General features: G+C 35.7%; 2 protein-coding genes and 1 long non-coding RNA gene across 4 annotated transcripts; all 3 read right to left on the bottom strand.

The window, feature by feature from the left end:
• Positions 1-200: 200 nt before the first annotated feature.
• Positions 201-6,180, bottom strand: LOC135609938 (cellulose synthase-like protein E6). The gene is made up of 8 exons (XM_065103763.1): positions 5,414-6,180; positions 4,381-4,696; positions 3,798-3,938; positions 3,206-3,337; positions 2,405-2,617; positions 1,936-2,160; positions 1,509-1,856; positions 201-891 (listed from the first exon to the last, which is right to left on the bottom strand). Exons 1-8 carry the CDS (start codon positions 5,839-5,841, stop codon positions 352-354), a joined length of 2,343 nt encoding a protein of 780 aa, XP_064959835.1. The 5' UTR covers positions 5,842-6,180; the 3' UTR covers positions 201-351.
• A 1,132-nt stretch (positions 6,181-7,312) lies between these two features.
• On the bottom strand, positions 7,313-15,363 carry LOC103981326 (phosphatidylinositol/phosphatidylcholine transfer protein SFH1). 2 transcript variants are annotated; one of them, XM_009398017.3, is made up of 11 exons: positions 15,101-15,363; positions 14,960-14,988; positions 13,070-13,153; positions 12,936-12,989; positions 12,356-12,433; positions 11,266-11,319; positions 10,417-10,476; positions 10,232-10,327; positions 8,938-9,039; positions 8,741-8,821; positions 7,313-8,104 (listed from the first exon to the last, which is right to left on the bottom strand). In XM_009398017.3, the coding sequence occupies exons 1-11, from the start codon at positions 15,153-15,155 to the stop codon at positions 7,787-7,789; spliced, it is 1,011 nt and encodes a 336-aa protein (XP_009396292.1). In that variant the 5' UTR covers positions 15,156-15,363; the 3' UTR covers positions 7,313-7,786. The 2 variants fall into 2 exon arrangements, with proteins under 2 accessions (XP_009396292.1, XP_018680658.1); XM_018825113.2 differs by lacking the exon at positions 12,356-12,433 and having other exon boundaries at positions 7,635-8,104; positions 15,101-15,292.
• An 8,742-nt stretch (positions 15,364-24,105) lies between these two features.
• LOC135609939 (uncharacterized) lies at positions 24,106-27,408 on the bottom strand. The gene is made up of 2 exons (XR_010485980.1): positions 26,115-27,408; positions 24,106-26,028 (listed from the first exon to the last, which is right to left on the bottom strand). It is a non-coding gene; the product is annotated as an uncharacterized LOC135609939 (long non-coding RNA).
• Positions 27,409-27,423: the final 15 nt, after the last annotated feature.

A 27,423-nucleotide genomic window follows, 5' to 3' on the forward strand; every position in this document is an offset into this window, starting at 1 on the left:
GGTGGAGTATGTATTGGCCAAATCCGAAAACTCATGCCTTTGTGGGTAATTAATTCGTCAATACCTGATAGATCAGATCAAGATTTTAAATCCCCTATCCAATACAAATTCGTTATAATCCAAATAATAATAATACTCAATGTCACTAATTAGACATTAATTAGACCAGTAAATACTGACTGGTAATTTAAAAACAGTAATAAAATAACAGTGCAGCTAATGCCATTAATAAATGATCCATTAGTAAATGGTTCTAACATCAGAACTCTTAATTGCTTCTCTGATGAACTTGCAGTATAACCACTGAACCAGTTAATAATAGCAAGAACTTGTTCATCACAAGTTTGAATTCTAGTACAATGAAAGGAGACAAGCCAATGCAGCAATGAGACATGATTCAAGTGCTAAAAATGTTGGAAGTCTGCCTCTATCTTTCCTTAGGAACATCCCATGGTAGATTGGCAAGTTGAGCATTACCAACATCCCACAAAGAAGAAACTGAAGAGCCATTTGATCTTTAAATCCCTCCCTCACCACAGCCATTATCACACTAGCCACCAAACAGAGCAGGTTAAGCATGGCTATCGCGGCCAACACCGAGAACATTGGAGAAGATGATCCAAACTCCATGACCCCTTTCTTCAGTCTCTCCAATGCCTCATGATCAGCAATCTTAGCAGTTATATCAAAACTGGACTTGCCAAGTCCTAGTGATTGCATTGTAGTGTCTAATAAGCTGAAGAAGTATGAGCAAGTTCTTCTCATTAATCTCATTCTTTGCATGTTCCACCAGCTTCGGAATGACTGCTGACACCAAAGGGCCTCTCCTAAGCTGTATGCTTGTGTACCGATGATCACATACACAAAGACCGGGAACCAAGAACTTGAGATCTGCTCACAGAAACTTGTCACAGTCAAATTCTAGCCTCCAGCAGTAAAGCATGAAGGTTTAAGTGTTTTCTATGCAACTATAGTGTCACATTGAAAAGGTCTGGTCTATTGGAGATTAGATCTACAACTATAAGTTTCAGATGCCTTGTTTTGTTTTATATTTAGTTAAAACAGGGAATGAGTATGTAACTGACATGTAGGATACATTTTCTCAAATTGGAAAATCTGCCTTGAGTAGGATTCTGGCCATTATTCTTCACCTGAGACTATTTTTTTGTTGTATATGTATGTAAACAAACATCTCATGAATTTCATATTTAAAAGATTAAAGGTCCCAACAATGAAAAAGAAAAATGTAAGATATGAATAGCAACAGCTAATGTCTTTGGAGTAATAGCAAGAAACTGAAGAAAAAGAGATCTGAATCGACTTTGCGTATGCTAATTCAGTAGCTAAGTCTATAGCCCAAAACTACTCATGTTAACTTAGCAGTTCCTCTCTTAAATGTGAATTAAGAATGAGCTAAATGAAGCCAACAAGACTAGACTAAGTCATCAGAGTAGATGAACTTGAAATCTGTAAGAGCTAGGCTTGAGAAAGTGGAAAGGAGTACTTACTCTTGGGTACAAAGGAATGCCTTTGAGAAGGCAAAGGGAAGGGATGGTAACATAATATAGAGTTGGCAACGACATAGGAGCCCATAACATGTATGTAGCATAAGACATCTGAAGCCTTAACTCTATCTTTCCATAGCCATAGAGAAAAGGACAATATTTCGAGAGGAAGGTTTGGAAGAGCCCTTCAGACCATCGCTTGTGTTGCACCAATAGCTGTGACAGTGTAGTAGGAGATATGCCTAAGAAGCCTTTCCTTGAAGGATTGTAGTAAATTGATCTCCATCCGTTCATTTGGATTGACAAGCCAGTTACCACATCCTCCACCAAGCACCCATACTTGATACCAATCTGCAAGATGAGAGACCATCACCATAACTGTGTTTGTGTGTGTTAGAGAGAGTGGGAGTGTGAGAGAAGGAGAGATTACATCTTTGCCCCAGTTAGTGTTCTGCTCATAGGTACATGATGCAAGATCCTTTGCTCTCTCTTCTAAAAAGCTTGTGCTTTCTTCTGGTTTTCTCATTTTTACTTGGTTACACATATCCCTGAGCATCCTACGGTGCTCGCTATACTTGCGGCCACACAAACTTTCTCTTCTGTGGAAGCATCCTGTGCCAAGATATATGGAATCCCCCAGACCTGGCATTTCCACCTTCATTGGAAAACATTTTAAGCATGTAGGTCAGAAAGACAAATGTCGAGAAATGATATTATGTAACTATCTTTACATGGGCATTTCCCAGAAAAAATTTGTTTTGTTTTAACCAAAAAGATGTCAAAAATTGAACTATAGCTAAAGAAATTATTCTTTGAATTAGAAGTTAATAATTCAAAAGGAGAAAAAAAAAGAAGTTGTGTAAAATTTAGTGAATAATTTGTGTTTCCCGTGCCGGTACCTCATTTACAATTGATATATAATCACCATAGATGTTGTTCTTGTCAAGATTGTTGAAGTTCTGTGGAAACTGCACATACCCAATTTGCTGACCGCTTTCTTCATCCAGGAAGAAACACATTGCATTCTTCACTGATTCTGAACTGTTGGAGTACATATCACAGTCCACATTGAGAATAACAGGACTGTTGCTTATCTCGGAGGATACTCTTATCTGCACAAGATTAGGGTAACATTAAGAATATTCATGTATACCTTTTTCTTATGTTAGATAATTGAACATGTTAAGAGAACACATCAGATCATAAATTAAAAGAAATTATAATAAAATAACATATCATCAAACTAGTAGAATATGCTTCTCAATTTTTGCTTGCTTCTAATGTCCACTTCATAGTTTCTCGACAACAACACTTACTGGATTCATTTCTGTGACAGATGACAGAACTGAACAGTAACATCACCAAGGAACTGCCATGAACAACTGTAATTTCAAGCAGCTACATTTCATATTGGTGATCTTTGAACTCTTAACTGCCAGAAGTAGCTACCGATTTCCAGTCTGGTGCAATGTGGAATGAACTTATAATCTGATGATTGAGTCGATTCCATGATTCTAAGTTCATAACCCCAGCCATTTCCCATTTTTGGTAGAACAGATCTGCTAATTCTCCTATGTACTTTCTTATCCGAAAGGAAAAAGAATAAAAATAAGCATCCAACATTGCACTATAACAATTAAGGTGTGTACTTGTACATGCAGATATGAACATGAAATGGTTGGATAAATATCATAAATTACCAATGCATTTAGTGCTCCAGCTTTGAAATTATGAGGATACCGAGGCCTTTTTTCTCGAGATAAATATACAAGTGTTGGTAGGGTATTTCCTTCGATATCTATAGCATTCTGGTCCCTTCCATCAATTAATATCTGAAGAACAAATTTTAAAAATGTCAGCAGTAAGTAAAAAATGTAAAGGCCCGTGCAGAGAAGAGCTTTAAGCTAACACATAAATTTTGCTGCCCTCCACAAAAAGTCCTTGTTCATCTTTAACATCTAGTAAGAGTATAAAAGCCATGTTGAAATTTATCAAGTTCTTAATTCCAACTCATGAAGATTTTTAGCCTCCAGGATACCAGCATGGAATATAGTTACCATCCTTATTCAAGAACAAAAAACAAAAAGAAAAGAAAAGAAAAGAAAAGAAAAAAACTAATTCAGCATGGGACTCTACTTGTTCAAACTGATAAATGGCTACCTGCAACTCAGTAAAAAATCGAACATGGAACTTCTTAGAATTTGCATCAAGAAAGAATATGTTGCATGATACTATGGTCTTGGAATCGTGAATAAATATTCTTTAGTCATTTATCAGGGAAAAATGTGCCACCTGCACTATAGCCTGGTGATTTCCAGGTATAATTTGTGAATTCCATTCAGAAAAGCCCTTGTGTTGCTTGTTAACACTGCTTGCAACCCGACCGAAATCGGTTGCAACTTTAATCCGATTCTCCATCGCATAGTACATCTCCTAATTCAAAGAAAACAACAGCAAAGTCAAATCGATTTTGTGATAGCATAGGCATATGACGATTTATAGTAAATTCATAGCACAAGCAAAACTGTCACACTCTTCTATCTAAGATGGTAGCACCGTATTGCATCAAATGATCTCTCTTATCATCTGACCACAACAGAGAAAGTTGATTTCAGTAATTTCTCACCAAAAGAACCATGTTTATTCCATCAGCTTTCTTAGCATTAATTGACATGATGGAATTATGAAGTTCCAAAGAAGCTTGACCTTTTACACAAAAATAAATGACAAACATTTCCTCCTCGAGTTTTCGATCAAATCTTGTCCAATAGCATGGTCCCTTGGAACTCATAGATGATATCAAAATATTTCTTGCTGAGTTGTGCTTCTTGATCATTTAATTCAACATGAAAAGGGAAGGAGAATTACAAATTACCTTGATGCGATCCAACTCACTGGCATAGCGAAGATCATGTTGCTCGGGTGACGAGAAGTACGCTGCCGGGGACCTGGGCTCCACATTGAACCTTTTACTGAATGAAATCCAGTGTCTGACAAAATCTGTGGCTTCTAGCAGTGCATAAAATGTCAACTCAGAGGCACCATCATCCGAGACATAGATGCTTAACTTCTCTGGTGGGTAGTCATAGGCCATCACCGAGAGTACTGTGTTCATAACCAGGACTGGTGGCTCGATGGTAGGATCAGCAGTGCAAACAAATATGTCCACAGGTGGCAGCTCATTCCCATATCTAGCTTCAGATGTTGAATACAGGATCAGAAGAAAACATCAAGCACATCTCATTGATTCATGACCCAAACTTAAGTTCTTATGCTTCATCTTCATCCCAAGATAACAATATAGAAAGTAGACAAAAGAACATTTTTCAGAGATTAAGTTAGTAAATAAGCACCCTTTTGTTTTGGTTCTAGCTCAAATCGAACAAGTTCTAGTGACTGCATATGTATAAACACACATGATGTGGCTACATTAATATTGGTTAATAAGCAAGATTAGATAAGTCAATAAACACCCTTTTTTTCTTGAGGAATGAAGAATGTCTTTGTTCTAGCTCAACTTGCACAAGTTCTAACATCACTACACATGGATAAACACTGGTTAATAAGCAAGATTAGGTAAGTCAATAAGAACCCTTTTTCTCTTGAGGAATCAAAAAATGTCTTTGTTCTAGCGCAACCTGTACAAATTCTAGCAAGAACTGCATATACATAAGCACACATCATGTCGATAACATTGGTACTGGTTAATAAGCAAGAATAATTTAGTCAATAAGCACCCTTTCCTCTTGAGGAATCAAAAATGTCTTTGTTCCTACCTCAATCTGCACAAGTTGTTGCAATCACTACATATGTACTAACACACATCAAGTGGATGCAGTAATACTGATTAATGAGGGTATTCCTGCCTAATCTAAATCAGACAAAGAGCAAGAAGAGAAAAACCCTACTTTTGGGAGAGCCGCTCCTTGAAGGTTCGGTGGTAGATAGGGCACCACCGGAATGATTGGGTGAGAACCCAGTAGAACCCAAAGCAAAGCTCGGCCACCAGCATCCCCATCCAAGCCCACCTCCCCTTCTCCCCGATCTCCGGTATGTTCGTAGCTCTGTACACCCATGTCAAGCACACCCCACCGCACACCGACCCAGCATACAGCTTGTACCATGTTCTCCCCCTCCTCACCCTGGTCTCAAACAGCCGTCCCTCCCCTTCTCCCCCCATCTCTCTCTCTCTCTCTCGGGTGATAGAGTCCGTCCAATGAGCACTGGAGCTAACAGCTGAGTCCAAACGAAGGAATTTTCGCTTCCATTGGTTTAGGGGATAGAGTTGACTGGTATTTTGGCAGACACAGTTCTCGGTCATACTCTCTGCCTCCATCGGCTCTGCCTAAGATATGCATCAACGAGAGACTCGTGCATGGATAAGTTTTTCTTGTTCTTGTAGCGAAATTGGTCATTAAAATAGTCGACAATGGGGAGAAAGGGTGTGCCGTGGAGAGTCGCTCTTCACGGTGTGGTGTTTGTGTTGTCTTGATGGCTTGCACTGAGCATGTTGGTCAATCTACGGCTTGCTTCGATGGGTTGCCTTCGCGTCGATCCCGAGCTCGGAGTTTGCTGCTGTAGATCCGCAGGTAGATTTGGCTGGCGTTTAAGTCGGCGGCGGCGGCGGGACGGAAATCTATAACATAGGAAATAGGAGAGGAAAGTCGGCGGCGGATAGATATTGCGGCTTTCTTTTGTCTTTTAAAAGGCGTTTTTTTTCCTGAAAATCTAAAAAGAAAATTTTTTCCTCAAATTTTATTAGTTTTCTGTCAACCAAACATTGAGGGAAAATTTTATAGTCATTGGAGTTTGTTGTGATCATATGCCCAAAGAGTTTTACCATGACATGATCATATTCTAGAGCAAGATTTTTTTTTTCGAAAATTAAAACCTTATTAATAACAAAACAAAGGATACAAATAATATAAATAATAATAAAAATAATTAGATTAATTAATCATAATTACAAAGAGATAAATTAATATTTGAATTGGTTTATAGGACTTGATGAATCTACTATCATTAACTAGAATATATTTTGGATGAGTTAATTATATATTACCTCTTATACTTAAACTTTATTACTATCATGAATCTTGTACTTCAAAATTTTATACGGGACTTCTAATAGTTTTAAAAGTGAAACAAATGATCTTATTTGTCCTGCATTAATGAAAACATAACACATAATACTGTATTAAATTGATACGAAAATAATGGATAAAAAAATAATTTTAGCATTGCTTATATTTCCAAACACTTGAGATGTTAAAATTACATTTTTTTCGATAAAATCATTAGAAACAAAAGGGATGTTAAAATTATCATTTTGCCTATCACTTTTACATCGATCTAACATGTGATGTCATATATTGTATTTTTCGTCAATACAACTATCAATATTAAGATAAATAAAATTATTTATTTTATTTTTAAAACTATAAGGATCCTAATATTTTTTTTTAATGTACCGAGATCACAAAGTTAATAAAATCTAAGCATAAGGGATAATATGTAATTAAGCCATTTTAGATTGATGATTCAAACCAATAAAACCGATGGATCAGTACCGCATGAATCAAGTTGTGAGAATTATGATTCCCTTCATCTAGCTTTAAATCAATATAACAAGTCTTAAGCAAGCTTTTGTAGTATTTTCAAGCATATTTACCATTTACCTATTCTATTTAAATCAAGATATTGACAAAAGAAGATTGACCTTAGCATCAACAGAATTATCCAAAACATCTAATTTATTGCAGGATTCTCTACAGAGTGGAAAAAAGAGGAGGAGAAAGCATTACATCTGAAAGCAGTAGGATCACCAGGGATTTGGTAGTTCTGGGAGCAATAAATCATACATAGGTGAAAGTTCTGTTCAGAAATACATATGCGACACATGAGATGATGATCGTCTACTTTTCATCTCATTGGAACAATTTGCTTTATTTGGAATGCAAATAGATTCCACATATACAGTGTATCATCCTTTGATACTCAAAGATCTTGATGCTGCTTTATGAGAATAGAATCAGATGAGTTCAACCCTTCGTCCTATCCCACTGGATTAAAGGAGAAGGCTTTTGCCCGCTTCAACTTCCTCAAATCTTGCACCACAATTGCAAGGACTTGCTACTGTAACCTTAAATACTCTTTTTAAGGAAAAAAAAAACACATTTTGTTGAAGCCACATATTTGCTGCATTGGATGACCTGCTGCAATACAAAAGCAGGACAAAACTGCAGTGCAGCTTGAAGTAGTTGCCTAGACCAGTGGCATCTTTAGGCACCACTGATATGAAGACAATTCAGTGGGTGAGTGAGACCACTGTGATCCCTGACCTTATGGAGTTCAGATTCTAATTTCTTGACCACTTTTGTTCCCTCAGTGTCAGCTATAGGCACTTCTATGTTGAAGCGTCCTTGCTTCCGGAGTGTGGCATATTCCTGGATTAATGCTTGTTGCTTGATGTAGTTGTAGAGCTGTTGGTGGAAAGGATGGTCCAAGGAGTAGCAGTCATCAGCTCCAGCAGACGAAATCCGAGATGACCCATTCCTTTCTCTTCGGCAGAAGTGGGGAAGAGAATCATAATCCATTATCTGCAGATTAGAACCTCAAAAAACTGTAAGCATGTTTGGTTAAAAGGTTAAAACCAAGAGATAAACAGTTGTGACACAAGCATAGAACAAAGTCAGACCCACATCCCATCCAATCCCAAAAAGAAGCAACGAAGAAGAAAAGAAGATAATTTATTTGAAAAATACTCCCCTGCAAACTAAAAATTGAATGGCCAAACTTAGAAAGAAAAATATCATGATTTGTTGCTAAGACCTCTACAAATTTAATATCTGATGAAGCTAAATTTTCAACTTGGAATGGAAAATCGAACAGCTTTTCATGACATATAAACATCATCAGACAATAAATTTAAACAAGGCAAAGCTGCAACGCCAGACAGATAAAACCATATCAGCTGCGAAAATGAATGCAAATTCCTTAATTCTTCATGAAAATGGAAAAGCGACACTAACTTAAATACTCTTACAGATTGGAAGATGTAAATGTTAGATTGGAAAAGCAACCACAGACTGGTCTCTGTGATATGTATACTATGTTTGAGAAAGTACAGTTATATGTTCATACCAAATATTCTAGTTGTTACACAGTAATATAGTCTCATGTTTAAATGATTGAAGATTCTTCTGCTGCTTAGAAAAACAACTGGAGCTTCTCACCTTCAACAACTCATCTCTGCCACAACCTTGCAGTATTTGTATTTTCCTTCTTGTCCTTTCTTGTAAAAGAGGCTTCACAACCTGGCAAAGCAAAGACACACCAAGCACCATTTTTATAATAATTAGAACACACACCACTCGAGATAGGAATCAACATCTTGATAACAATAAATATCCAACTGGAAGTAACCATCTACCTTCCAACATGCTGAGAATACATATGGAGCGTTAACTACATAATACGTTTGTGTCTTCTCCGGATAGTTTAGGTCATCAATAGTTGTTATGATGGTCATTAACTGCACCCATAAACAAAACAAAGAAGGAACTTCAACATATCTATCAAGGGTATTAGCGTGAGAGGCATTACACATGCAGCAAACTTAAAGATTAACATTTGACTTGGGACGAAAGACTAAAAACTTCATTTTCATGCACGAAAAACAAACCATGAAAGAAGAGTTTAAAAAAAGGAAACAAAGATCACAAATACATTGCAGTTATTGAATTTTCTGTTTTTTTAATTAAATATGATGTTGGTGCCAGCTGTTAGAAAGAGCTTGTGATTTCTATTTATATAATCACCTGATATCTAGTAAAATAAGCAAGCATTTTCTTTACATAAATAATGAGGAACGGATTAGCAGCATCTGATGTGATGTGTTGTACCAAAAACCTGACCGCCTGTGTATTTGATTCATTCAAGACCATTCTTCCCAGAAAGAAAATTAAGCACTCCCCATGAGCAACCGATTTTTCATTTGAGCAGCAAGTCTCAGAACAACTACCACATTTGGATAAAAGGGATGCAGATAATCTAAAGAAATCAACCAACATTAAACTCTTTTGTCGTACGTAATCTAAATGAATGTGAAATTGCATAAGACAGTCTCATCAATGAGTAGCCAATAAATTTAATATCCAGTTAACCCCAAAACTTTCACTTTGCAGATTTCATTGCGTCATGGTTGGTTTGTAAAATTTCCAACTACTTTTTAATCTTTATTTTTCACCTTCCTGTGCAATTTGCAACCATCTCCAAATAATATCGATGATAGTATTTTGTATTTATTATAAAAATGCACCAGCTAAAGCTATGCATTTTATTTTTCAAGCACCAACTTTATTCATGAGATGTTGTACAAGGAAAGTCGAGCGGAATGTTGCTAAGCCATTCTCTTGGCGAAAGACAAAAGGGAGCTTTAGATTAGTTAGCATATAATTAGGTCAAGCCATAGTCAAGTTAGGACCTATATTTAAAATGATTGCAAGACTACTTTAACCTCTCTTACCGCCAAAAACAGACCTTAAAATATGATTTCTGTCAAGTAAAAAATTGACAGTAACACTTTCTGTTATGTAAAACTTGAAAGCTTCAGATAAAATTTAAACAAAACTGTTTATGAGAACAACGACAATAAAGTTTGTTATTTTGTTGGGGAAAATTCAAAGTATTTAAGTACATTTAAGCTTGAAAAGCAAAGAATTTACCTTGATATGGCTCAATGCTGAAAGCTTCAGACCAGTCATATCCAAGACTTTCACACATTTTCCAATATGCCGCCCGTACTTCTTTGTTGCATTAGGCTACCAGAGGAACAAATAAAAGAAAACAAAAATAAGAATTTGCATGTGCTTGAAGAATGTACATTATAAGAATTGACATTGACACTCACCAATATCACACGATCTCGATACTCATTAATTTGAATGTGTGACTGCACATATTGATTCACCTAACATGAAAAAAATACACATTTAATCAGATGTTGGACAAAGGGATCGTAATAATTGCCATAGAATTCTGCAAATTCTCTGGTAAATGCATCTGCAAGATTAACCAAGTGCTGTTATCAACTTGCTAGCTGGCATTGCCACAAAGGAAAAGCAGAAAATCTTGCTTGTATTTAAAACATGGATTGATAGAATTATGCTGCACAAACATTCACATGGGGTTTCATGTGCATAAGATTGGTTGAACTAGTGTCCAAATCTGAATATGTCAACAGGAACCATTTTTGCTTTCAATGTTGTTGAAGTAATGGTTTTGGCAAATATTCCAATTTGTTTCTGGAGAGGACAACAAATCTCTTAGTATGATTTTTTATCTTCTTTTTTCAGGTCCCTATTTAATTTACCTGTAATCTGAAAAAATATGCTGAGATTTCTGTGGATGTTTAAGGGATCTTTTTGTTTCTATTTTTCCAATATAGCATGGTAGGCATAAGTCATGTACATCTGGTAAATCAGAAAAAATAAATCCAATGTAAAGTTTAGTTGTCCCCACCAATCTATCATTCTTTTGCATCTGTGCCTCTGTGAAAACCCAAAGACTAGATAATAAGGTTCATCAAGTATCAAAGAACACATAAGTTTCTATAACTGGCTAAGCATCAGCATAAATCAACACAAGAAACAAAATGAGCATCAAGACATGAAAATCAGATCATTTATTTCACAAGAATGTTGATTAAACAGAAAAAAGATGATGGCATATCAACAAGAACAGAGTTGTCATAAGTTACCGATGCTTTGTCTAATGTGCTGAGTCCAACACCTATTGCAAAAACAGGAAGGCCCTGTAACAAAGAGAAAAGTATTAAATTACATTATCAAACAATAGTCTACTTTTATAAAAATGGGTTATTATTTGTAGGAGCTAAATGAGACAAAAGTATCATAGGCATTTCTGGAAAACAATCAGTAAAACAAAATTAATTTCCATTTGACATCAACACTTTAATGTATGGGCATATAAATTAACCAATTTGAAAAGGTTAGTTGATTCAGATCTGTGGTATGAGGAGAGGTAGAAGAAGACATAATACTTCATTAGAAACAGAACCAATGAAATTTGACAGTTCTTAGATTGACTAATGATGTTGCCCTCAACAGAGCTTGATAGCAAGAAGGGACCCATTTGGCCAACCCTAAGCAGCTGGTCAAAAACACACTGTATTTCATATATAAAGATGCCACTTTCTCAATCTTATATATTGTCTCCATAGCATTCTAGCTCATATGATCCGCAAGAGTAAAGCAGGGAAAGTAAATATGGACATCCGACATTTATCCACAGACAATGTCGGAAAGTCTCTGTATAATTTGATATGAACAAGGGCAGGAAATTCCCAAGTATTATTTCTCTAAAGTATTGTTCCACAAATTGAATGTTGCATACAATGCAACTGATATGGGACCTGGCAGATTTCTACTTTTCAATTGTATTCCAATGCATGTTGCTGTCTACAAGTGTCCTTGGAGCAATCGGCTAACCAACCGTGCATTAGGATCATGGCTATGTCCAAGCATAAGCTGGCACAACAACCAAATATACCGGTCAATATATTGTATTTGCCAAACAAAGATAATTATGTAAGCAAAGGACAACCTCCACAATCAATTTTAATTACCACTGCTTCATCTAAATACAAGGTGAAGGAGAAGGTATAATATGGAAAAGATATTGTATTTGCAGTTTGCAGCACATTGCTACTTATATGCACAAATTAAGTAATAAGTGCATGGGTTGGAAGGGTTGACCAAAAAGTATGTGGCATAGAATAGCATGATAATAGCAACACTAAAGTTAGTACACATAAAAGAAGATAATACCTCCTTAGAGTATCCTGATAATCCTACAAGTTGCGAATCACGGACTGCTCTATATAAATCTGCTGGAATTATTGGTTTCTACATTCAGAAAAGATCCATGTTAGTACATAGCATATTTAGATTCAGCAATGTTAGCATGCTATATCCCTGATAACATGATTAGCTTTACAATTTTATGTCTCTCTTTGTAATGAAACAAACAAAGACTAGCATTTCAACTCCAGAGTTTACATTCTGAAATCTATGTGAATAAGCATACATAGACACATCGTTGTTCATCATTTTGTTGTCGACTTCGCTTTTCCTTTATATCATTCTGTAACTTTTAAATAAAACCAAGTAAATTTTGCTTTTACAGATTCAAAGACATTTTTTGTGTCTGATTTAATATCAAAGCTTGGTGGCTAACTCACAGCAGAATTGTAATTAACAAATGCTTAAAATAAATAGGATGTAAAATACAGATCAAAGAACCAAGAAGTACTACATGCTAGATATAGCTGACAGACTAGCTAAAGTTTCATCATAAAACAATATTTTTTAATCAAAGAAACAAATTCTGTGTTAGAGGGGGACTCACTTTCAAGATATCATCAATGTGGTTTTGTATCCTCCAATTTAAGCAATCCACCAGCTGTGATGAAGACAGTTTATATATTTTTTTAAGAATAAACATAAAAGGAAGAGCAATACAAGAAAGTGACATGGACAAACCATCTTGTATGCTTTGGGAACACACCAGTCTCTAGCTTTAAGATAGCGCATCATGGTTGCTGTTGGATATCCCTGGTGCATATTCTGCAGATGAAACAAGGCAGATATGAATATAACATCCATATAATCAACCCATTGAGCTAAAAAAATTGGGTGGCTCAGAGCACAAGGCTCTTCTATTGTGGGGTCATAATCAACTCAAGAAGGTTTTTTCTTAATCAATAGTAGAGGGAATTGTCTCTAATTTGAGAAATTCCATATGAAACAATAATAATTTATAATATTTGTTGGTTCAAGCTTTAAAAGAGCCAAACCAAAAAGCAGCCCATCAGCACCAATACATCTAGACAATCACAAAACTTGAAGTTTAAGGGTGGAATACCACTCCATTGCCACATAGATTATTAGACTTATAAAAAACACACAACCACTTCTTTCTTTAAGTCACAGGCGTCCAGGCATACTAATGCAAGATACTAGTTTCCAATCTAAAGTCCATCATTGTTTATTAATGAGAATCTTAGTAACTAATTAATGAACAAGATATCAGGTCCTTTCCCAGTGCCATGAGTATGATGCGTTTCAAGGTTAGAGAGAAGAAAATGTTGAAATAAAAAGAGTGAAAAAAAAAATTAAGCATCAGCTGGAGCTGCCTCACCAACTCCACAAACATTTAATGCATAGGTTGATTTCAGAAACAGTGATGTCAAAGATATTGTCATTTTCAATAAAATACTGTAATTACCAATTAATGAAGTATGCACAAAATTATCAAGTAAATCAAGCACAAGGTAAGAAGATAATATGATTATCAAATATTGGTAGTCTACTAATTCATTATGTTTTTTGACAAAAGAACAAATGATCGTACATTTTTTAATACTTTTGGAGAATAGACAAAGATATGATTAAATCTATTCCAAAGCCCAAAGAAAATACATAAAGCTAGTTGACAAAAACAGATGCAAATTATATCAATTTTGAAAAAAAATCCATAGCAGAGAGACAAGACTTTTTGAAGAGTATAGTAGCTCTATATATAAACTAGGAGAAATGAACTCTAATCTGCCAACAAGTTGAAACACATGAAACCTAGACTACTGTTCCTAAGAAGGGGATCTGATAATTTCTGACACCAACTATTGTCTCAGACTCTTATCTAACTGATGAATTCAGAATCACCTGGCATATTAAGAGGCTTAGTGAAATAGAAATCCAGTCCCATGATGCCAATTCATGAATTAGATTGACCATCATTTGGTACAAAATTTTTCCTAGGGTTAACAGAGTCTGATTTCAAGCTCATCCACGAAATGTTGCAAAAGAAGATTCGTGAAAAGGTCTAACCATTTAAGATGAAAGTACACAAATTATTGAGCTTACACTAAACTAGAACAAGGTGCATACCAAAACAGCCAAATTAACCACCATGCTGTTAAGATCTCGGTGTAAATTGATGAACCTTCCAATCCGAGCATACATCCTTCCAACATCCTCGGATAACAAACTTACCGAAACTCGTTATCGGAAGCACAAATTCCTATCCAACTATGAATTTAGAGACTCGAAAATCGTCCTTGCAAAGATCCAACCAATGGTCAACTTACTATGCATATCACCAGACACACGGTAATTCTAGCAGAGAACACAAAAGATAGTACAAAATGCTTTCTTTCTATAATAACATTGATGTCACCAAACCTATAAATTCCAGAGGACATGTTTCAAGAATGCATTCATGCAGAACATCAAGACCCAAGTGCAGCTCCCACAACCAAACCCAAGGACCCAACTTTGCCACAGAAAAAAACCAGACTTTTAACGGAGTCAACAATTCAAAGCAACCATCGCAAAGCCTATCCAGATCTCGAAAGTCCAAGAGAGTTGTACCTGAAATGTGGCCTTCAGCTGCTCATCCACTGCAAATAATTCAACCAATAACAAAAAAATCAGTAAAAGGAAAAATAAAAAAAACAGCATAAAAATCCGACCTTCGAAAACAAAGAACCGCGGAGACACGAAGCGACCGACCTTTGTCCAAGAGGGCGGAGAACTGCTTGATGGCGTCCTGGCAAGCGACCGCCATTACTCTCCTCGGGGAAGGAATCGGGGTGGGGATAGTCAGGGTGTGGGGATAGGATTTGAGGAGGAGGAGGAGGGTGTACTCGGATCGACGTCGTCTTCTCTCCCTCTCACAGGCGTCGACTCGAAAGCTCGTCGGCTTTGTCGTTCCTCGTCGCTTTCTGTGACCTCAGGTTCTTTAAAAAGGGAGGAGAGTAAAACTTGGAATTCCAAATTGGAAGCGGGAGGGGGAAATTGGTTAGTTTGAAACTACCACTACTACTTCTAATCATATTAATTATAATTATTTATTATTATTATTATTATTAGTATTATTTCTATAATATATATATATATATATTCTTTGTTTTGAAAATAAATTTTTAATTTTTTTTCTTCATTTTTATATTTTTCATTTGATACCCTCTTATACAGTGATGACTCTGACTTGACCTTCTATTTATTAACTCTCATGGATCGATCCATAAGATATATCCTTAAAAATATAATTATTATGGTATAATTTGACATTATATTTTTTATCTCAAACAAAACATATAAGTTTGAAAATACAACAAAAAAATATTTAAAGGGTACACCGTATTAATTGATTCATATGGTGTGTATGCGAGTTGGTGGAGGATTACGGCAGTGTATTACAAAACTTAAGAGGTATCAAATGAAATATATAAAAATAAATTTTTTTCAAAAAAATTGAGAAGAATTTTTTTAGAAAATTATTAATATATATATGTCAATTTAGAAGATTTGATATAAAAATTATTTGACTTCTATAAATATCCCTTGAGATTTGAGATAGAAAGAAAAAAAAAATCCATGTTGGTGATCTTAAATCATTGAAACATTATAATTTTTGTTTGTTTTTACTGAATTCATGATATTTTAGCCATTGATGGGACCTAATGGAGATATAATGCCAAGTAAAGTAGAAAAAGAAGAACAAGAAGAAGAAGAAGATAATGTCAATTTAGAATTTAATTCCGTCGCATCCAATCCGAGTAGATACCACCTAACATTTGAAGACGTGAATCTTAGCCTTCGATTCATATCAATATCTCATGTTTTGACATTTATGTAGCGTCCACGTAATGCTTATGTGACATTTACGTGTCATATATTTGGACATGTCAACTACCATTTTAACGACATGCCAACCACCACTTATCAACATTAAATTCTAGTTTGACCTCCATTGGGTTTTGGTCTATTATTTCTTGCAAATGTTGTCTAGAGAGAGAGAGAGAGAGAGAGAGGATAATTGACATATTAAAAGTGCCAAAACTAATTTCTTTTCTTTTTTTTATATGGGTCATAAATATTTGTCATAAATATTCATAGAATAGTTGATGCCAACTCATTTCTTAGATTGGTTTGGAGAAATTAACATAAAATAGATCTCATTAACATTAACATAGACACTCATCTCTTCTTTACATTGAAAAATATATTGTTTGTAATTATTAATTAACGAGGGTAAAATAGCTCATCAATAAAGAAATATGCGTGATTGATGTCAACTGATAACACCTTCGAGATTGAATACTACTGATAGAAATTATATGTTTTTGAGTCATTATATATTATTACTTGTGCTTAATGAGCGAATGCATCTACTTTCATATACATACATACTTATATAAGCAACTTTGGCAAATGTAAGTTTCTTAAAAAACCTAATTCATAGTTATTATTATTTGATAATAAAATCACAACTAGCAATTTCATCTTACTCTAAGTTAAATTCTATGGTAAACTTAATAAAAATAACTAACTTATCCTTACATTTTTTATCTTTTATTATTACATAATTGTTCAAAGTTTTTGAAATCTATTTTTATATTTTAAATATCTATAAAATATACTTGTGTGATTATGAGTTTTATTTTCATCGATCCATCTTTTCTTTGGTCATAAAATAATACTATACGAAAGTATGAGTATTTTTTTTATAAAATAAATTACTAATAGATTGTATTATGATCCTTTTTATTTTCTGAGCTTTTGAATAATGTTTATTGGATCTGTTCGGTTCAGTTAGAGTTAGATAGAGATTTATTTAATATTTATTTATTATTAAGAGTCCAAGTCCCAATGGATTTTAGGTGGAACTCTATAAATAGTGATGTAACTATTTCTTTTCGACAAAGAATGAAATATTATTCAGTCTTTTGACTAATCCTAGGAGGTCAATCCCCTCAAAGTGATCAAGGTCGATCCCCTTGAAGTAATCACCTATTTTTCCCTCTTTCTTCTACGATAAAACCCTAGGGTCTTATCATTTGGTATCATAGCAGTGATCCTCAATGTCCTCGCTACAGTTATCATCATCTAAAAAAAAAACAGAGTTGGCGCTAGTTGCCACTACCGCCGCTGTAACTTCCCAGCCAACGACGACCGTTGCCCCCCTCCCAACCGCAACCCTTGTCGCCTCCCCTTGGGTCACAGCCGTAGCTGCTCGACCACTGCAGTTTCTCGGCCGGTAGCCACGCACCCCTATTTCCCCTCTCCACCACCGCAACTCCCCAACCAACGATGAATGTCGCCCGCATCCCAATCGCAGCCCTCGTTGCCTCCTTCTCCACCACTGCCACTACTCCTCGGCCAGTGATCTTCCCTCCTCGCATCCATGCGCTGCCCTACCTTAACCCTAGTAGCGCACGCACCATCAATAGTAGCGCACGCACCATCAATTCCTCTTCTCAACCCTGGCCGCTTCAACGCCACCTCCCTCATCGCAGTGACAAAAATAGGGAAGCAACTCTTCCTCCTTGCAGCGATCGCAGCACTGCTCTCGGCGTCTGCTTCCTCGACAACTTCACATCGACAGTGCTAGTGCCCTTGACCAGACATTAGAAACAAGAACTAAGGATTACAAATTTATAATCTTACGTAATGGCCACTGATAACTCAGTGAAAGCACAAATGGAAGCATTGGAAATCAGAATTGAGAACCGGTTGCAAGAAACACTTAATGATTTCAAAAAGAGCCTACTAGAGAGCCTCAACAAATTTTATTAAGATGGGAGCTCAAGTTCTATGTTGAACAGATCTGGAGATATAAGAAAAGAGCCCCAAGATTGTGACACAAACTACCCACACATTAAAGTAGAATTTCTAAGATGGGAAGATGAGGATCCGACTAGTTGGATCTCTAGGGTAGAAAATTTTTTTCGCTTTCATAGGACCCCAGAAGAATCCAAGGTAGAAATAGCCTCAATCCAACTAGACAGAGATGCAGTCTAGTAGTATGATTGGTATAAAACTTGCCACAGAGTTCCTTCGTGGGAGCAATTTAAGAGAGGGCTTCTTATTTGTTTTGGCCCATATGAATACAAAAATGTTGATGGACAGCTCGCCAAATTCGTCAGACTTCTACAGTGTTAGAATATCATAGTAGGTTTGAAAGATTATCAAATCAAGCTAGAGATTGGTCTAAATGACAACTAGTTGGCACATTTATCGAATGACTTAATCCATATATTCGGTGTGAAGTCAAAGCTCGTCAATCCCGTACTATGATCACTGCGATATCATTTGCACGTTTATATGAGGAAAAAATCAGTAGGGAAAATTGTCGGAATAGAAGTGACAACAAATAGATGATCAGCAAGCCACCCACCCCTAACACCCGGACTAACCCGAGAAGAACTCAAGGAAAGATCAATGAAGGGTTTGTGATGGCACTGTGATAAAAAGTGGAGTAGGGAGCACTGATGTAAATAAGGGCAACTTCTTATGATTGAACCAATTGAGGCAGAACCGGAAGCTAATAATGTAGACTCCGATCATGAAGGTATAGATTCTGATGACGATGTTGGACCTATCATGCATACAGTGCATGCATTAGTCGACTACTCTAACCCATAAACTATGAAAGTTGGAGGAACTTTGAAACATCAATATGTTACAGTTTTGATTGATAGTGGTAGCATTAACAATTTTATGGATAGTAAGGTTGAAGACTGATTAGCCTACCACATTGAAGACTATAACAAATTCGAAGTAAAGGTCATCGATGGACGGATTTTAACTTGTAATAGCAAGTGCTCAAAGATTAAACTAACTTTGCAAGGCCAAGAGTTACTTGTGGACTTCTTTTTGCTACCCTTGGAAGACTTTGAAGTGGTGCTCGGAATTGAATGACTATCAACCTTGGGTGATGTTTCGTGAAATTTTTTTAAACTACTCATGAAGTTTTTTATTAATGGAAAGCAGGTGATCCTAAAGGGAAGACGTAGAAGTAAAGTCACAACTGCCACTAGCCATCGGATGGAGAGGGTTTTTCAGAAGACTACAATACCAAAAGGCTAACCTATTGCTTACACTATCAAAAAGTGGATACCGTACTTACTCGATTAACGAGTTGTGATGTGTCGTAAATACCCTGTGACTGAAATACTGAATGAGGAATTCCCCGAGTTTGATGTTGCTTAGCCTTGAAACAAGGCTGATTGGAAGATGGAGGAATTGTTAGGATCCTTTTTATTTTCTGAGTTTGTGAATAATATTTATTGAGTCTGTTTAGTTTAGTTAGAATCGGATAGAAGTTTATTTAATATTTATTTATTATTAAGAGTCGAAGTCTAACAATTTCTTTTCGGCAGACATTGAAATATTATTCATTCTTTTGACTAAACCCAGGGGGCTGATCCCCTCGAAGTCATCATCCATTTTCTCCTATTTCTTCTACGATAAAACCTTAAGGTCTTATCAAATTGTTACTTTTATGTATGAATTTATTTTATGTATGAATTTTACTGTATAACTTAGGCAAAACTAACGATTACATAAGTTCATCTCATATTCATTTAAAATAAATTTGAATCCAAAGTGACCTTCTTTATCATATCAAGGCTTGCCATATATTTGTTAATATCTCGAATCAATTGATTGATCAATCGGAATATATATATATATATATATATATATATATATATATATATATATATATATATATATATATATTAGACATTTAAGTTTTTTCATTATAAAAGTGAAAGAGAAAAAGAATTATTATATTCAGAACTCTCTTTTTCTCTCTCTAATATGTGATTGGCCTATGACATTCCCTTTTATTAAATTATAAAAAATAGTATCCACATGCTTCATCTTTCTAACCTAACGTGTATTATAATTTATTTTCAAACAAATTATTAAACATATGATCTGACCAATTGACCTATTAATGTAATCAATGATCCAATAAATGCGATTTGATTTTGAAGAGAGAGAGAGAGAGAGAGAAGATTTCATATCAAGAAAGTGGTAACGCATTGTGCATCATAAGAACTATTGACATGACATCAACCTTACAATCGATTCGGACAACCATCGTTCGTTTAACATCAATTGGGAGATAAGATAAGCGATCGATGCCTAAAGCCTGACTTGTTTGACCTCGCACCGAAAGGAAGCATCATTTAACTGTCCTCTTCCCAAGAATATGTTCCATTCATGTGTGCCATGATGCATCGTGTTTGGCATTAAAGTGCACAAACGCATGTGAATCTACTAATCCTTTTTGTTTTATTATTTAAAAATGATATCTTTATTATATAACATAATTAAGATAAAAACAGTATTATCAAACTTGAATTACACCGAATATAGTGTAATCGAATCAAATCATTGATCGATCCGATTTAAATATTAGATTAAAAATGATAAATAATATGTCGACGTAGGTTAAGTGTAAAAGATGTTAGCTAGCTTAGCCGATAAGAGTCTAACCTTCCATATGAGATTCGCGAATGATCCATCTGTTCGATTAGTGATTCAATGATATAAATTATATTATTATTATTATTATTATGGACTTGAAACTCGAAATCATATCTCTAAAGCTATTGCGATCGTGTTGATACCATCTAAATCTTTATCGAGTGTGATTGATGGACCGCTCCACAACTATGTCGATGATGACTTGATGTCACAATGTTAGGCACAATAGTACCTTTTGGAATATATAAGAGTAGGTAAGGTAGTAGTCGTAAATTGTTTGTGCTGAACACAGCAAGGCTCTGAGTCAGCTCAAGTGCACAACACATCAGCACTGGATTATGACCCTTCTTTGAGAATGACTTGACCCCCACTTTTTGGGGAATAGTTTTTGGCCATCCATCCCTCTTGGCCTCAAATCTTTTGAGGTTCAATGTGACATGCGATGTTTGATGGAAATAAAATATTATAGCTTTTCTTGACTTTTTCTTTTGTGATACCCAAAGAAATATACTCTCTCTTGAGCTACAAGTCTCATTCTTGATAGCTAATATAATTATTAGAAATTCTCTATCATAAAAAAACAAAAACAAAAAAAACTCAAAGATTCGAAGAGTTTTATTGATTAACTAAATTTTTTGTTTGTCTCTCATTGCCAGCCAGCATCAAGAAAAATCCAAATGTCAAGATCCTTTTATGTATGTATGTCTCTTAACCTTCAACTCATATCAATAATTGTTAATAATACAAATACTCTCAGTATTCAAACAATTATAATAATTAAAACTGATAAAAATGTGATTGTTTCTAAGTGATATTAATGCCAACTAGTGTAGTGTTGATCATAGTAATCAAAGATGAGATGGTCAACTAGCACTAGGAATGATGTTAAATCTTATTTTACTTGGATTGATTAACTACTCAGGTGCATGCATCCCAACCTCATCCTAATACCTATTTGCTACATAAACTAATCTTGTTTAAATGGATTGGATAGAGGTAGATTGTATTTTATGACAGTCAAACATCAATTTTAATGTAAATATAAACCAATCTTATTTATCTTATCAAATCATAAGATTGACTTGAGTGGATTAGATTGAGTTAATTTAAGCATAGTTATAGAGACATGCAATTATATGAGAATTATAGTGACTCTACTACAAATATAAAGTGTGGAAATAATTTGATGGTAGCTTTGTGGTCTAAACAAACTCAACAAAAAGGATGCACTCACTCCTTGCTAAAGTCTTTATTTTGAACTCATAAAATATATATTTAAAATTTATAAACCATCGACGTGTGATTTTTTTTTTCTTCAAAATAAATTTTGCGATGATCTAATAAAGTCTTATCGGCAAGACTAACCGATAATTTAATTTATACAATACGTTATATTCTTGTATTTGTTCCACCAATATAAAAATTTTGTTTTTGAATTAAGAGGATATCAAAATGTCAACATCTTTGAAGGTAGAGTGGTTGATGAGGAATTTAAAAATCCAACAATTTTTTTTTTAGTATACATATAATAAAATACATGTATAATTTATCAAAGAGTGGCATGCACAATAATGCAGGTTATGAGAGTAACTTGTCATCCGATGCACCTGTACGAGACTGTAGAAGGTAAGAGGACAAGATGATAAAGTCGAGAGAGAGAGAGAGAGAGAGAGAGAATGACATGAGGACAGCAAGAGATGCTTCATAATTAGCATGTGAAGCAAGAGGAGGTGTAAAGCTTGGCGGCTGCCTATGCCCTGTCGAACAAATTAAATCAAACAGTTGTTCTATGCTGAGACATGAAGTTGTGGGAATCACGAAAGGAAGCGATTCTGCAAAGACTAAATGATTGGAGAGAGAGAGAGAGAGAAAGAGAGAGAGAGAGAGAGAGAATATATAACTTTTGGAATTTGATGAGCGAAGAAATTTGAGACAAATTCCTCAGTGGTGTTATATAATATTAGAAAAAGAAGAAAAAGCTGTGATAAAAGCTAAATGTGTTTCAACTTTACCAACATATGGTATGTTATCACAATTGCTTCTACTTAATAATTTAGTTGCTAAAATTTTGTTGACCCCATGAAACTGGTGGGGCTTCATCCAACTCATCATGTCATCATCAGATCATAGTAAAATATTTTCTTTTGTCATCATTCAGATTCAAAATTATTATTTTTTAATTACTCAATTGTTGTTGTTCCCAACTTTATTTTTATTGTATTTTATTCTCAATTTGGATATGCTTTAAATTTAATATCAAAGAATCTACCTCAATCTTTTTGAAAGTTTACAATATCAAATAGACCAGTTTAACTCCCATCATCCAACTCAAGTGGATGACCTAAACCAACCATCACTCTCTCTCTCTCTCTCTCTCTCTCTCTCTCTCTCTCTATACATATATATATATATAATCTACAGAGGATGGCAGAGGAGTCATGGTTACTTTTAGAACTGCATGGTGTGAGAGATGGTAGCATGCATGCATGTGGAGACTACCAAGGCAGACCAGAAGGGCTGTCTGTCTTCAGCCTGTCAACTTTGACTCCTTTTGAGATGTCCAAAGAAACTGGCTGAAACTTGTTGTTGGGGCTGCAGCATCATGAAAGGAGACGAATGAGTCACAGTCAACTTGAAGCTCTCCCTTCTTTTCTCTATGTAAGGTGGATGTCATACTAATGGATTGTGGACAAGTAGCCTCATCTTCTTCCTCCCTGTATGCTCAAGATGAACTAAACAAAAAGCTTATGAGAAAGGATCACACCTCATTCACTGCTGGAATTGCCCTTCAAGACATTGACTGTAAGGCTAAGCCTCCACTGGGAGCCTTTGTTTTTGACTCTCATGGCTGCCCACATGTATTGGGTCCCACAGGAAGGAATAAAGGTGTGTTTGGTTTGGAATTTTCTAATGTGATGATGACCCTCCCTGCACATGTCTGTGGGGCCCAGTGGCTTATCTTCTCTGTCACTGCAAACAGTACAAGATCTACTTCATGGGTGACTGAAGACCAGAAGCCATCTCCAAGACACAGGTGGTAGGGCATTGTTGATGAAGTGCAAGTGATGACATTTTGATTCAGCCACAATAAAAGATGTTCTAACATCTCAAAAGAACCTTCCACTTTGTTCTTCTCACTTGGAAATTGATTAGCTCATTAACAGAGACTTCAATACAAAGCTGCTTTGCAAGTTACCATTGGAACCATAACTATCTTGATGGTGTCTCTGATAATAGGGCCAGCATGCAGGCCTGAAACATCCTGATGCATGTATTCCACATATAAACAGTTGTAACATTTACTGAAACCATGCACAAAAACTCATTACCTTACATTGTTCTTTCAAGTCTCAAGGAAACATGACATGATGGAACACATTGAACTTTTGGTTGATACATGATGCATATGCTTGAAGGAGGCAAACTATGTGTGTGCCTCTCTGGGTTCCACAAGGCTACTGCCAAGCATATTTGTTGCAGTGCATGGAAGAGACTTACATGACATGTATACCCACTCTTCACTGTCATAAAAAAATCCAGTCCTCAGGACATGATGCAGGAAACTTCTGCCAGGTCATGTGGCATGCTTTGATGCCATCACCCATGAATTGATCAGTAACAGGCCAGAGAGACTTGCAACACGATCTTGGTTCATTGATGAAGGGATTCTGAATAGGGCGCATGAAATCTTATGACCATCATTCACAGTTCAAGTTAGCCAATTAGTAAAAAAAGATTGATGGATCTGAATAAAACACAAATTGTTCTCTCTGTGCTGTGACTCATGCTACAATTGAAATGTGCGTTTGCTGATAGTCACCTTCAGGAACCTGGAATCTGTTCAGCTTGATAAAAGCCTCCCATGGCTTCATCTGAGTAGTTCCCTGCTTCCAAAGCTGTCAAATGTAGTTTTAGCACAGACAACATAAACTTAGTCATTTGATTTTTGGCATAGGCCTCTTCTAAGAAATGCTCAAACTTGAACTATGGTAGAGGATTAGACTTCTAATAAAAAGTATTTCTATAATTATGCAAGACCTCATATCAATTTTTCCATAACCGGAGTACCATGGATAATTAATGATTGTCTAACCTGTCTGCTAAGTTCAGTTCATCCTTGAAAGCAAAAAAAAGAAATGCTTCATATTGTCAACATGAAGTTGATATCCAACTCCAGGAATCAAGAAATAGGATCTCAATACAGAGTTGTTTGGCCATTCAGAAGAAACATATCCTACTGCCTCCAAATCATTTCCGTATTGGTAGTGTATTCTTGGAAATATCTCTTATCAGAAAAGTGTTAAACAATCTTACACAACTACGACATGCTTGGTAGTTCATATATGTTCCATCTACAATTTGAAGCATAGTTAGTGCAATTAACATAAATGAGAAAAAAGGATGCAACATAAATTATTAATCGACAATATAACAGCCAACCTGACATGCAATAATCAAATTATGTTCCAACAAAAAACATCACCTTATTGTTTGAGATAATGCAATTTAGGTTGATAAATCATCCTAAAACGTTTTGTGGATTGCATCCTTTTCAGAGTTGAAGTGTTTTCCCTATCAGATCCCATTGGGCAATCCTGCATGTAGCTTTGTTCTGAAATTCAACTTTGTGGGCTGCACAGTCTAGCAGTTGAGTTCATTAATATCTGACATTGTTCAAAAGAATTGATGCTTTGTGGTATAATAACTTCTGCAAAATTAAGCCTCAAACTGAAGATTTGAAAGTCCCACGTGCAATATATACCATCATATTTATTTACCTGTGGGACTTCTTTTCTGCTTATTTTTCACAGAAAAGACTAAATCAAATAGTAAGGTCAACTAATTATAAAATAAAATCATGACATAAGATAAAATCAACTTGCCCATCAGGGCCAAGAATGCAGCTTCTTGCAAACGACAGCATCGGGGGCAGAGTAAGCTTCGGATATGTCCATCGACGACGAAGGAAGCTTCGGACCTGTCCCTCGGCGACGGAGGGAGTTGCGCACGAAGGCAGCAACGACGGACGAAGCTTCAAACGATAGCGATGATGGCGGAAGATGCTATGGACGACAATGTCGAGGGCAGAGGAAGCTTCGGATGTGTTTGTTGGCGGTGGAGGAAACTTCAGACCTATCACTCGATGGTGGAGAGAACTGCACACGAAAGCAGCGGTGAGTTGAGCGATGAGGATCTAGGGTTTCACTTTCACTAGTTTAGGGGAGGGGGAAGGGGGGGTTACCATGAGATTCAATCGAACCAACTAAGTTACTGTTCAATTAAACCAGAGTTCCCAATTTGGTTTGATTTGCTGGCATTAGATCGGGCACTCGCACGAGGCGCCTGACGCCTGGGCTCAAGCAAGTGCCTAGGCGACGCTTTAGTGAAGCGCGTTGTCCAGACATCGTGCGAGGTGCTCGGGCCTTGCTGCGCTATACCCAGACACCTATTAAAAACACTTATCCAAAGATGCCACTACAATTATTTTAAGTAAATCTTTTAGAAAAAATATAATGGCACACTTAGTTTCAACAGCCAAATCCAAAAAACTTGTAGCAATTGCTTTATTGTTGCCACCCAGAAAGAAACATGGCAAATTCTGACAAAGTAGCCACCAAAAAGATTTTCTTTAGCAGAAATGTTAGAAAAAATATAATGGCACACTTAGCAACATCTATATTTTGTCTTGTAAACGTTTGACATTTAATTTTTTGTTGATATTAAAAGCCACTTATGAATTGACAGATACAAGTTAGGATATCATAATTGCTGATTAAAACAACATGGCAAAATATATTTAGAGAGAAAGGTTGATATTATATTCTGAAAAAGTTTTATGCTGCCTTCAGTTATCCAATGCACTGTCCTTTCTTCAGGTTTAATCTAAGATAATTTTAAAAAGATGATAAAAGAGTGAATATAAATATAGCAATGAAACTCAATTTAGCTAAGAGGCTAGACATATGTACAATATGGAAATTCAACTTTAAAATTTAAAAAGAAACAGCTCTGAGGCTTTACTCTGATATGAAACAATATATGTTAAAACTACTGATTTAAAAACGATAAAACATTAATGGAAAAGAAACTTTGATAGATACAATAACACCCAAGTTCAAGAAAACCATAAACCACTTCTCGTTGCATATTAATTTTCTACTCTATCCAATATTTGCTTCATATTGAAGTGCCCTACTCTATTTCATCATATAACTCGAATCAAATGTTCAAGGTTTTCTATCAAGAGGAGCACTCTAATAAAAAGAGTCTGTTCTGTTTTTATCCCATGGAACATACAAAACAGAAGTCAGATAAGACCAATCTAATCCGACTGATGAAATTTGATGAGTTTATTACATCTTTCCATGGTCTAACTTAAAACCCAAACTGAAGTTGTGCCCATCTACTTAGTCTTGAGGACATAACAAATCTGCATGCACATATGCATGTATGTCTATGAAGTAAAGATGTAAATATGCTATGTGAAACCAGAAATATAGATAATCACTTGTCACTTGCATAGAAAATAAGCTTTTGGGAAGATACCTTCA

The sequence above is a fragment of the Musa acuminata genome, chromosome BXJ2-4 (assembly GCF_036884655.1).
Source record: "Musa acuminata AAA Group cultivar baxijiao chromosome BXJ2-4, Cavendish_Baxijiao_AAA, whole genome shotgun sequence".
In the NCBI taxonomy this organism is placed as follows: domain Eukaryota; kingdom Viridiplantae; phylum Streptophyta; class Magnoliopsida; order Zingiberales; family Musaceae; genus Musa; species Musa acuminata.

What these genes read in the sequence shown, in the direction of transcription:
- LOC135609938 (XM_065103763.1), bottom strand. Translation starts at nt 5,841, where the DNA reads ATGGAGGCAGAGAGTATGACCGAGAACTGTGTCTGCCAAAATACCAGT. An exon ending in AAGGAGCGGCTCTCCCAAAA is followed by an intron (nt 4,697 to 5,413) that starts GTAGGGTTTTTC and finishes ATCTGAAGCTAG; the next exon opens with ATATGGGAATGAGCTGCCAC. An exon ending in ACACTAACTGGGGCAAAGAT is followed by an intron (nt 1,857 to 1,935) that starts GTAATCTCTCCT and finishes CTCATCTTGCAG; the next exon opens with ATTGGTATCAAGTATGGGTG.
- LOC103981326 (XM_009398017.3), bottom strand. Translation starts at nt 15,155, where the DNA reads ATGGCGGTCGCTTGCCAGGACGCCATCAAGCAGTTCTCCGCCCTCTTG. An exon ending in ATCGAGATCGTGTGATATTG is followed by an intron (nt 10,328 to 10,416) that starts GTGAGTGTCAAT and finishes TTCCTCTGGTAG; the next exon opens with CCTAATGCAACAAAGAAGTA. An exon ending in GCAGAGATGAGTTGTTGAAG is followed by an intron (nt 8,105 to 8,740) that starts GTGAGAAGCTCC and finishes TCTAATCTGCAG; the next exon opens with ATAATGGATTATGATTCTCT.